Genomic DNA, 12,185 nt, shown 5'->3' on the forward strand with positions numbered 1-12,185 from the left:
AAAAAAAAAAAAAAAAAAAAAAAAAAAAAAAAAAAAAAAAAAAAGTAGGAGAGGCATGCTCCCAATTCCACTAAGTGTGAAAAAGATAAAAATATATTTTCCCAAAGTCAGTGGGGAAGTCTGAATATCAAGCAGGATCCCCAGGAGATGTAAAGTGAAGTAATGCAACTCCAACAATTTCCATTTTTCTATTTCTGTTTAGCGAAGCCCACTAAAAAAGTTAAGCCTACCAAAAATTCTGAGGGTATGTCTACACCCAGCCGCTAGTTCGGCGGCTGGGAATCGAAGTTCTGGATTCAACTTATCGCGTCTTGTCTGGACGCGATAAGTCGAACCAGGAAGCGATCGCCGTCGACTGCGGTACTCCAGCTAGACGAGAGGAGTACCGCGGCGTCGATTAGAGGAGTACCGCGGCCTGCCTGCCGCGTGTGGACCGAGGTAAGTTCGAACTAAGGTACGTCGACTTCAGCTACGTTATTCACGTAGCTGAAGTTGCGTACCTTAGTTCGAATTGGGGGGTAAGTGTAGACCAAGCCTGAGAGAGCTGGAACAGCAGAAGTAAGGAATGAACTACTGCCACATGACCAAGGGAGTGCTGTGGAAGGACTCCACCTACCCTGCCAGGGACAGCAGAAGCAGACAGTCTCTTTCCACTACAAAAACAAAAACAGAGTTGGTTCTTTATTTACCTGCTGTCTTCTAATGGATCCTAATTAGTTTCTTTATAATGTTTTGCCAATTTGTAGCAAAAAAGAAAAATTACTTCACTGGACTCCTGTAACAGTGATTTAGTACCTTTACTATAATTCTGAACAGTAACCTTGCCTATCAAAAGTTATTAAATGTCTCTTTTTAGAATTATGTGAGGTAATGTCAGCCCTGTCATGCTTACTTAAACCAACAGAGGGCTGCTAGAACCCTAAACTTTAAATTTAAAACATTATTTCCTAGCCCTTTTCCTCAGAGACTGATCAGAATGTAACCCAGTCACTAAGAGGTGCACTACTGGAATTTTTTCTCCATAAAGAGACTTCAGAACTTCATAAGGCTCATCTTGAGAACCAAGAGGCCACCTAAAACTTGTTGGAGGTTCTCCCATCCTGTGGGCTTAAAGAAATCTTTAAACAAAAATCCAACCCCTCATAGCACACACATGTAGTGCGCATACTGCCAGAGGCCTTGTCATCCCATGTATTTTATACTTCTGCTGCTGCTCCTTGGCTTTGCTCTGGCACGGAGATCTGTCCTAGGAGTAACCCACTTCCTTCATTTAGTAAACCTTAGCATTCCAGTGACCGTTGGAGAGATGAGACTGGATGTGCCCTCTCTCTGCATGGCAAAACTCAGTCCAAGGACCTCTTTACAGGACCATGTGGAAGCAGGGGGGACTACAACTGCCTCACACCTTGCAATGAGTCTGAATCACAAAGAGACAACATGGGCATATGCCAGAACAACAGATTTGAGAGTGCGGGTAGGAGGCAAAGACACAGGATATCTTATCTAGGGGACCCTGACTCTGGAGCTGTGGGGTGTGCATAATTAACCAGACAAGTCATTTCAGCAGTGACCAATTGCAGCATGGGATAGCCATTGAAAAAAATAATTGAATTGAACTACTTATATCGGAATGGCAATGCATCCACATGGAGCTTACACCAACTGAATTCCAACAAAACTGAGTTAAGTCAATTCTGAAGTGGCTTAATAGTTTAGTTAGCAAGATAAGCAGACAGAAGCTCATCTGTGTGTGAATACAAGGCAGATTGTGCTGGAAAAAGGAAAGTGCAACTTCCTTGCGTGCACAAATCTCAAAGAAGGGAACAGTGCCCAACTACCTCCTTCCTCCACTTCCTTGTTCTCACTTTGTCTCCCCCTCAAGGGCTATAGAAGCAGAGATCCCCTTCCTATGACATTAGGAGATCTGTAGAAGGGAAGGGAGAGAAGGAGGCCTATTGGAGGGTGAAGAAATCATTTTCTTTTCTGTGGATTTAAGAACCACCCCACAAACACTAGGTTCAGCAGCTAACACACACACACCCAGCCAGAAGCTGTTCCCTCAAGGTATGTCTACACTGCAATGAAAAACCTGCAGCTGGCCCATATCAGCTGACTCGGGCTGCGGGACTGTTCCATTGCAGTGTAGACTTCTGGGCTCAGGCTAGAGTCCAGGCTCTAGGACCCTGCAATGTGGGAGGGTCCTAGAGCTCAGGCTGCAGCCTGAGCCCAGAAGTTTTGTGAATGACACAAAGCTGGGAGGTATTGCCAATACAGAGAAGGACCGGGATATCACACAGGAAGATCTGGATGACCTTGTAAACTGAAGTAATAGTAATAAGATGAAATTTAATAGTGAAAAGTGCAAGGTCATGCATTTAGGGATTAATAACAAGAATTTTTGTTATAAGCTGGGGACTCATGAGTTGGAAGAAAGAGAAGGACCTAGGAGTATTGGTTGATGACAGGATGACTATGAGCCGTCAATGTGATATGGCCGCTAAAAAAGCTAATGCGGCCTTGGGATGCATCAGGCGATTATTTCCAGTAGAGATAAGGAGGTGTTAGTACCGTTATACAAGGCACTGGTGAGACCTCATCTGGAATACTGTGTGCAGTTCTGGTCTCCCAGGTTTAAGAAGGATGATTGCTCTCTATAAATATATCAGAGGGATAAATATGAGGGAGGGGGAGGAATTATTTAAGCTCAATACAAATGTGGACACAAGAACTAATGGATATAAACTGGCCATCAGGAAGTTTAGACTTGAAATTAGACGAAGGTTTCTAACCACCAGAAGAGTGAAGTTCTGGAACAGCCTTCCAAGGGGAGTAGTGGGGGCAAAAGACATATCTGGCTTCAAGACTAAGCTTTATAAGTTTATGGAGGAGATAGTATGATGGGATAATTAATTGCCAAAATTAGGCTGATCTTTGACTATTAGCAGTAAATATGCCCAATGGCCTGTGATGGGATGTTAAATGGGGTGGGATCTGAGTTAATACAGAGAATTCTTTCCTGGGTGTCTAGCTGGTGAGTCTTGCCCACATGCTCAGGGTTTAGCTGATCGCCATATTTGGGGTCGAGAAGGAATTTTCCTCCAGGGCAGATAGGCAGAGGCCCTGGGTTTTTTTTGCCTTCCTCTGCAGCATGGGGCACGGGTCACTTGCTGGAGGATTCTCTGCACCCTGAAGTCTTTAAACCATGATTTGAGGACTTCAATAGCTCAGACATAGGTTAGGGGTTTATTACAGGAGTGGGTGGGTGAGATTCTGTGGCCTGTGTTGTGCAGGAGGTCATACTAGATGATCATAATGGTCCCTTCTGACCTTAAAGTCTATGAGTCTACAATGCAATGAAACAGCCCTGCAGCCCAAGTCAGCTGATATGAGCCAGGTGCGGGCTTTTCTTTGCAGTTTAGACATGCCCTCTGTGCCACTCCCTACCCCCCCCTCCCATGACCCTTTTATCTGCTGACCAGTGTTTTATGGAAACACGAGAAGATGTAAACCAATCTGTGTATTAAAGTGCCTTTCAGATGCTTCCTTACTTATGGTGGGTCAAAATTAGCTTTCAATAATTTAAAACCACCATTCATAAACTCTCTCACATTTGAGAGAAGGTACCAGAGGGCCTCTAATGTTAACTTGCCCAAAAAACAAACTGTGCATTTCAAATTTTCAAAGTTAGTATTTGTATTACATCAGCTTAAGCCGGAAATGCTAGGTCTTTAAGCTATGGTGTTAATCATTGTCAGGTAATTTGCAAAGGTAGTTAGGGTCATCAGTTTGATTTACCTGGTGCATTTGCCAGCATACTAACAGGACACTAGTATACGCACACAACAAAAGTTTTCTGTCATTGCCCTGCAAAAACAAAGCAATCAGGTATAGGAAGGAAAAGTGTTTTATGCATGTCACCTGCTATTTTTGAAGAGTTCAGATACCATTTTCTACTCTAAGGTTAAAAGAACTTAAAAAAAAAAAAAAAAAACCAAGACAAATGTACTCCCACTTTTATTCACCCCATTAATAACCCATCAAATAGCTTAGTGCAACATAATATGGTCAGTGCTAGTAGAACAGAAGACCAGGACTTATTTTACATTTTCATTTTATAGTCCCTTACTTTGCTGCCTCTAATCTCCCCAATTTTATGCAACAGTCTTGAACAAACTAAGACACAATTTAACAGTTCATTCAACAGGAGGATCTCAAAAAAAAAAAAAAAAAAAATCAATTAAGCCTCATATATCAAGGTGCTGAGGAAATATCCCCATTTCAAGAATGAGAAAACTGACAGAGATTAAAAGATTTGCCCAAGATAACACAGAGTCTCTTGTATATCTGGATACAGAATCTCAATCTCCTAAATCCCAGACCTGTGATTTAGACACATCACAATCCATCTCCTTAAAATACAGTCTTTTGCTGCATATTCACATTGTCAGTCTTGTTCTTACTGACCCAAGACTTGTTAATGACGACCTCTGTGTTTGGAAATTGATATGCTTATAGAGTGACACACACTCAACTTTATATACTGGCCCTGCATTATATAGATCTTAAATATGTAAAACATTTAAAAATGTTTAACAGCTATAATCAGTAGGGGTATGCTACAGGCCCCAGCTGCCTTAAAAAACAAAGAACATAAGAATATAAGAAAGAAATATCCAAATTGTAAAACCATATTACACCACTTACTGTAACCTTGTAATCTGTTCTTCCTACCTTCTAAGGATGAAATGGAGGGAGTGTGAAGGGAAATTGAATTGAGAACTAATGTATGTCACTTGCACAGTAAGCAAACATTTCATATAATACGTTACAAAAAAACAAAAACAAAAATGGACTGATAGCAACCAGGGTCACAGGGAAACAAAGCAATAGAAAGTGGTGTATTAGAGAAGACAACATTCAGAAGAAAAGGTAGGCTGCTTTTCTTAATTGTAGAAGGAAGTCTACTGTAAATCTGAATAAAGCTACAGAAAAATGCACATGTCTTCTGAAGGTAACCTTTTCTGCTACAGGTCTCAATTTTTTTTTTAAATGAAAGACAGTTGCATCATTTTGACATCTTGTTTATGTTTGATAGCATGGCATTCTGCTGCAGAATCCTGTGCTCTTTAGCTACTACAAGATTTTCTGAATGAGAATCCTGTCATGCTTGGTCATGGAATTTAGTCATCTAAATTGTATCTCTATACCTGTGTTATATTGCTTTAGGTTGATAAGTTTTCAGTTTTGTTCAGAAGAAACTGAGGATGGTCATTCTATGCTTTTACGCAGCAACACATTACTTACCACAGGGTGCATGACATAATTCTAATCCTGGGGGAATTCTGCACAAAAAAACTGCACAGTATTTTTGAGTTCTGCAAAATTATGCATATTTTATTTATCAAAATAACACTATATAATCATACCAGTTTCAATTATTTTGGTAGTTTATTTCAAAATATCTGTCAGCAACTATGTCTATAACAAAACAAACAACAAAAATTCCCCTAGAGTAAAGAGTTAATTAAATAAAACCCTATGACAACCCAGTTTCTGTTCCTCTACCCCCTCTGCTCCCCCCATGAGCCCAGCTGCTGGCCCCCCTCAGCCCAGACATCCATACCAGCCCCCCCCACCCAGAAACCTGCAACCCATCCCCCCCAGAGCCCAGCTGGGGAGGCACCTTCCAGAGCCCAGGAATCCAGAGGGAAAGACAGCCTGGGTCTCAGGCTTGTACAGAGTTTCCTGCAAGCCACCTCCTTCCTTCAGAGTCTGCTGGGAACTGCAGCTCCTCAGAACCTTCACCTCTTCCTGCCCCTCCCCCAGGCTGCATCTTCTATTTGCGAGCTAGGAAGCCGGACTCTGCCAGGTCCAGTAGCCCCTAGTGGCAGCCAGCAGCTCTGCAGCACCAATTCTGTGGGGGGGGAAAAGGAAGTTCTGTACACAACATGAGTTCTGCACAAGTTCTGCATTGTGCAGTGGCACAGATTTCCCCCAGGAGTATGTACTCCGATTGCGTGGAATCTAAGCTCTTAAAAAAAAAAAAAAAAGTTTCTCACTCTCATGGCTGCAGAGAACCTCCCAAAAAATGAACAGAGTTTAAATCGAAGTTATGATGTTCAAGTGTCAACATTAGAGACCATCATGGTGATGGCACTGCCAAGTCAACATTAACCAATCATTCTGGCGGACGGAATAGGTTAGGAGGGAGAAAAGCCATCAAGGAGCAGGAACTGGGAGCTGCTGCAGAAAAGAAAATACAGAAATAAGAGTGTACATACTACATAAATACTCTATAGTCCCCTTGATGTCTGTGGGAATTGCCTACTATCATTAGTGTCATTGTGGAAGGAGGGAAGTATGCCATTTTGAATTTATACCTGGGCACTCAGACCATAATTAAACATAGGATCTGTCCCTCTCATCCAAATGAGCTTCACATCCTTGGTCTACAAGATTTAATTTCTTTGCATTACTCAGGAAGAGAAGATTCCTCAGTAATGAGCTCAACTACCAAAGGAGGTTACCCAGTAAGTGAACAAAAATCAACCGCCCTGACTGATTAAAGATTTAAGTACAATCATTTGAAACAGAAGGAGAAAACCCCACTTCCTTTCTCCCCTCCAAAACATTATTCTCTAGCCATCGAACAACAAATTAGGACTATGGAGATGCCACTGCAAATCATTCTCCCTGTCTGTTGGCAAAGACAACTTTTCTTGACAATTGCGACAAGGTGAAGTTTCTTCTCAGGCTCCTAAACTCATGCCAATTATAAAGATTGGAAGACTTGCTTCTGAAATGTATGTGAGACATTTAGATTGTTAGTATTGCACTAAATTACATTAATAATATTTTTATAAAAACAAAGCCCAGGGACTATTTGTCTATTTCTCAGCCAACTGCTATTTCTCATTTCAGCAACACAACAGCTGAAAGCAGAGTTCAGTACCATTAACAAAAAGACTAGCTGATACACAGACCTGTTTAAAAAGTGCTGGAAATGGGAACAGACTAAGGTATCTTCTATTTCCCTGCCAGTTCAGGATTATTCCCTAAAGTACATTCCCTAAGGTGCCTTTTCCAACCTAATTTTAAGCATCTAAAAACAGGACCATCACAATGTGTCTCAGAAGACTGTTTCCACAGCCTACTATGCATGTCAGGACTTAACTATATACAGCAATGGTTCTCAACCAGGGGTACGCGTACCCTTGAGGGTACACAGAGGTCTTCCAGGGGGTACATCAACTCATCTAGATATTTGCCTAGTTTTATAACAGGCTACATAAAAAGCATTAACCAAGTCAGTATGAACTAAAATTTCATACAATGGCTTGTTTATACTGCTCTATATACACTATACACTGAAATGCAAGTACAATATTTATATTCCAATTGATTTTATAATTATATGATAAAAATGAGAATGTAACCAATTTTTAGTAATAGAGTGCTGTGATGCTTATAAAATCAGACAAATACAAAATAAGTAGTTAAGTGAGATGAAATCTGGGGTACACAAGACAAATCAGATTCCTGAAAGGATACAGTAGTCTGGAAATGTTGGGAACTACTGGTATACAGGTAACAGTTTCCCCTTTTTAAATTTAGTTTCATGATTCCTAGTTATACTAGGAATTTGCTACGATACCCAGAAAACTCAAGACTTGGAAAGCATGGTAGACATCCCACCAGGAGGAGTTTATCCCCATCCCTAAAACAACCAGGGCATGAAGAATATATCTCTACCACTATATCATTCCCCCTCAGTCTCTTCTAGGATCTCCTCTCCCTTGAATAATTCCAGGACATACCTCTGCTAATTCTCATAGCTTTCCTCAAGCAAATGTGAAATTTATTGTTTCAATACTGCCCGTGTTCTGAATACCAACTATGAAAAAGTGACCGACCTTGTAAATTTCATGATGCTGCTCATCATTTTCCCAGTAGTAAAAGCAGGGGGACTGTCTGGCTGCAGACTCAGGACGATGATACTGCTTCAGCTTATATTAAGTTCACATTTAGAAAGTTATAATTACAGCCAAAAGAGCAAGATTAAAAACCACCACAGAATGCTATGGAAAATTTATGTTGGCCCTCATTTGTTTTGAAAAGTTTTACCCATTAGGGTGCATTGATTTTTCAAGCAGTAATTGAAAGTTCAGGACAAAATGTTCACAAGGCTTTACAGCTAAAATCTCAAGTACTTTTGCCTGTCCATATACTATCTCTGTTTGTCATTTCCCAGAGAAAAGCCTGTTGTTGTAGCACCTCTAATAAAGGGCCAACCACTATTTTCAAGAGGGCCCAGCTTCATGTGACAATCATTTTTATCACACAGTATCTTTTAAAGATTGAGACATTTTATCTAGCTATTGTAACATTGTTTCCACAGATGCATTTATATGTTTGTGACACATTGAGACAATATAACAACACTCAATGAACATAAAGATTTTTTCCAAAACTTTGTAGCAAACATACTGCTGGGTAGCTCTTAGTACCCATTTTCCTAGCAGGCAGGAAGACTTCATCCCTATTAGACAGATATATGGAGAAATAGCTTTAAAAAAGATAAGTATTTTTGGTGAGACTTGTGAAAGAAAATATTTTCATAATTAGTCTTAAGTATTTTACTTGTTCAACTATTGTGTCTCTGGCTTGTCAATTTAAATACCAGAAATGTCTAGTGTTTAAGACCCCAATCCCACAAAGACATATGCACTTGTTTAACTTTAAGGTTGTGAATAATATACAGAACTATTCACAACACTAAGCATGTCCTTAAAGTCTTTACAGGATCAAGGTTTAACATTAATGACTAAAAATATGAATAGAAAGAGCCTAATTATTAAAACAAGCTAAGTTTTAACTAAAATGGCCACTAGCCTAAGATAGTCCTAAGCATCAGGAATTGTTCTAAGTTCTTCTCATCGTACATGGGAAGACGGGCTTGTAGACCCTAAAGTTGTGTGATGATTTTGGTCAGACATAAAAAAGCCAACACATTATCTACCACTCCTCCGGAGGAAAGTACAAGCTCTCTGTAGTTAATGTTCACCCACTTAAGTCAGCCCAAAACACCTTCAGTTTCTTCTGAGCCCTCCTAAGTACTTCTCAGAAGTTTTACCCTGATGATCCTCTGGAAAGGATTCTGAAAAGGCACTCAGATGGGGCGTTCAGTGGCCACCTCTCTAGAGTCTAGAAGCATGTTGTTCTCTGCCACTGCATGGCACAACCCATAAAAAATTAATAGCCTGGAAAAAAAAAAACACCAGGGTCTCATATCTGTTACAGGAAAGCGTTTGCAGCTTACACCTTCTCGGAATATTAATTATTTCCGCAGCAACGGCAAGAAGAGTTTCATTTGATGAACTGAATCAGACCACTAGCCATCCTTATTTCCCTAATAGGTATGAAAACCTAAGGCCTCTGGCAGCTTCCAGCTGACGCCATCGCTAATTCCACACCCCCTTTTTTGACAGGATCCGCCAGACCGAGCTGTTGCTGCCACCTTCTCTACGAAACCTACACAACAGCAACTGTCTCTCCCAGCGTGCACTCCAAGCCTAGGGATCCCCGGCCCCTTCCGTTGTCGGGGGTGGACGCGGGCATACTCCCTTAGAAACACCCTTAACAAGCCAACGTATTTACTGAGGGGGGGAGGGGAGGAAGAGAGGCAGCCATTCCGATCAAAGAGTAACTCAACATTACAACCATTTCCTGCTCCCAGCCCAGCAGCTTCAGGGAGACCCAAAGCCCCGTACCCGGGAAACCCCCACCTGCCAGCCACGCCCTCCCCCCCGCGGTGCTGCCCCCTTCCTGTCTCCTCCAGGCCCTGCCACATCCCCCCTTTGATTGCTCCCCCAGCCCCTCCCATCACCACCTCCTCCTCAGTCACCCTCCCTCCCTCCAAGGCCTCCATTGAAACCGGCGGCTTCTCAGGTGTCCCAGCCCGGGGCGGGGGGGGGGGATTGAGGGTTCAGTCACCCGGCGCCACGGAGCGCAGCCCCGGGCACCCACCTTTCTGCAACAGCAGCTTCACCTCGCCGTTCTCCTCCCGGCCGGCCGCACTCAGGCCGCCTCCCGCCGCCAGGGCCCCGTGCTTCCTCTTCTCCTTGTCCCGCTTCTCCTTGGGCCTCTTGGGTTTGCTGCTGCCACCGCCACCCGCGCCGGCGGCCGGGTCCAGGCGATGCCTGTGGTGGCGGTGCTGGTGCTGCTGGTGGGAGGGGGCCGGCAGCAACACGGCGGGCGGCAACAGCTTGCCGTGCAGTTGCGAGGGGAAAGCGAAGCCTCCGCCGCCCCCGGGTGGGCCGGCAGGGAGCGCCGCGAAGCCCCAGGCGGTGGGGCCGCCGTAGCCCGACGCTGGTGGTGGCGGCGGCTGCCTATTACTCCCGCCACCACCGCCCCCTTCGCCGTTGACGCGCTTGGGGCCCTTCAGGCCCTTCTCGTCAGCTCCCTTCAGCCTCTTGGCGGCCGGCTGGGGCCCCCGGGAAGCCTTGGCGGCCGGAGGCGGCCTGGCGCCGAACGCCTCCTGCTCCGGCGGCGCCGCGCCGCGAACGGGACTGGGAGACTCCGCCATTTTGGGCTCCTGCTTCTATTTACTCTCCGCTCGGATCAACCGATAGCACCGGGAGGGGCGGGGAGCAGGGCCGCGGCGCCATGGTCTCGCCCAATGGGAGGGGGAGGCGCCGGAGAGACAACGCGCCCAGCCAATCGCAGGGGAGAGGGGCGAGCTCTGAGGGGGATAGGGAAGGCGGGCTCGGCTGAGTGCGCAGTTGGTGGGTGAGGGGTGGCAGGGCTGCTGTCATGGGCAGCTCAGCTGCTCAGGGGGCGGAGACACTTGAAGCGGGAGTAGGCAGGAAGGGGAGGCTGAGGGGAGCGCGCGCCAGCCTGAGGGGCAGGCAGGGCGCGGGAGGTGGCTGGGCCGTGCCTGTCATTTTACCACGCGGGGACGCTGGGAGCTGGAGCACCGCGCCTCCTCCCTGGGGCAGGGCTGGGGCCCCTAGAGCACCACAGACGCCGGCCTTGGGTGCACGGGCAAACGGTGGGAGGCCGGCCGCGGCAGCAGTGTCCCAGACCTACACTGACTGGATCACTAAAGTATAGAGAAACTAAGATTTTGTGTAACTCTGAATTTTAAAATAAACTAACAATATACCTGGTTTCCTGATATCTTTGCAGAGTCCAGTACTACCTCTAAGAGCTGGCTTGAGGGCCAAAGAAGGAAACTCTGTCCTGTGATCACAGTTCTAGTCCTTGTGTCCACACATATAACTTGCACCAGTTTAACTAAAGCTGTGGGTTTCTTTTACACCAGAGGTTCCCAAAGTGGGCGATACCGCCCCCTGGGGGGCGCTGGAACGATCCGGGGGGCAGTAGTAGCCTCGGGTGCAATTGGGGGGCGTTGAATAAAAATAAGGGGGCAGTGGAAGCATAAAGAAAGAAGAGAATATAAGAAAATTTTGAAAAACCGTTGGTACATGTTTCATCTGTTGTGTAACATAGAGTTAAAGTTGTAGTGATTACTTTATTTTCCAAATAAATTCACAAATTATAACCGATGAGGTGTCAAGTCCGCCAACAGCTCTTAACAAGCAAGTGTTGGCAGGCGAGCGGGTCGCGCATTGTCGGGAAGTCCAGCATGCATCGGCAGGAATATGTGTGTGTAATGACTTTACAATATGATACTATAAATAGGCGACACGTATGAAATCTAATTTAGATTGTTTCTGAATTGTGTAAAAAGCAGTTAACAATAGTGCAATAAGTATTTAAATTTTTTTATTCATATTCGATACCTTCGATCTTTACGGATTACAGATCACATACAAAGCAAATTGTATTATTGTTGTTTCAATAAAACAGCAATTTACACGTGAGTATTTTTATACATTTTCTTACATATCTACCGTACGTTTCTGTGTCTCTAGTGCTTACTAATAATAAAATCGTAGCAGGCTTGTGTCAGTACAGTACTATTTGAAGTGTACAGTCAATATATTTGTCATTTTTTATTACAATATTAACGAAAACGGGAATGAAATCGTAAAAAAACTGTTAACTATTAACATTTATTTATATCTATTGAGTCATCTGTGTTAATTGGTAAATAAGGCGTGTGTTAATAAGGAACAATTATTTAAATAAGGGCAAACTAAATTAAAACTATTAACTGATTT

The 12,185-nt window shown here is 43.9% G+C and overlaps 1 protein-coding gene across 3 annotated transcripts in view; it reads right to left on the reverse strand.

The window, feature by feature from the left end:
* RSBN1L (round spermatid basic protein 1 like) overlaps nt 1-10,602 on the reverse strand; it is an 84,458-nt gene extending 73,856 nt beyond the window's left edge. For all 3 annotated transcript variants that reach the window (XM_026648671.2, XM_026648672.2, XM_026648670.2), the window contains exon 1: nt 10,027-10,602. In XM_026648671.2, coding sequence (XP_026504456.1) covers nt 10,027-10,585 — 559 coding nt within the window. In that variant the 5' untranslated portion in view covers nt 10,586-10,602. The remainder of the gene's footprint in view (nt 1-10,026) is intronic.
* Nucleotides 10,603-12,185: the final 1,583 nt, after the last annotated feature.

Source organism: Terrapene carolina, unplaced genomic scaffold (genome assembly GCF_002925995.2).
Source record: "Terrapene carolina triunguis isolate 2854851 unplaced genomic scaffold, T_m_triunguis-2.0 Scaffold68, whole genome shotgun sequence".
Taxonomy (NCBI): domain Eukaryota; kingdom Metazoa; phylum Chordata; order Testudines; family Emydidae; genus Terrapene; species Terrapene triunguis.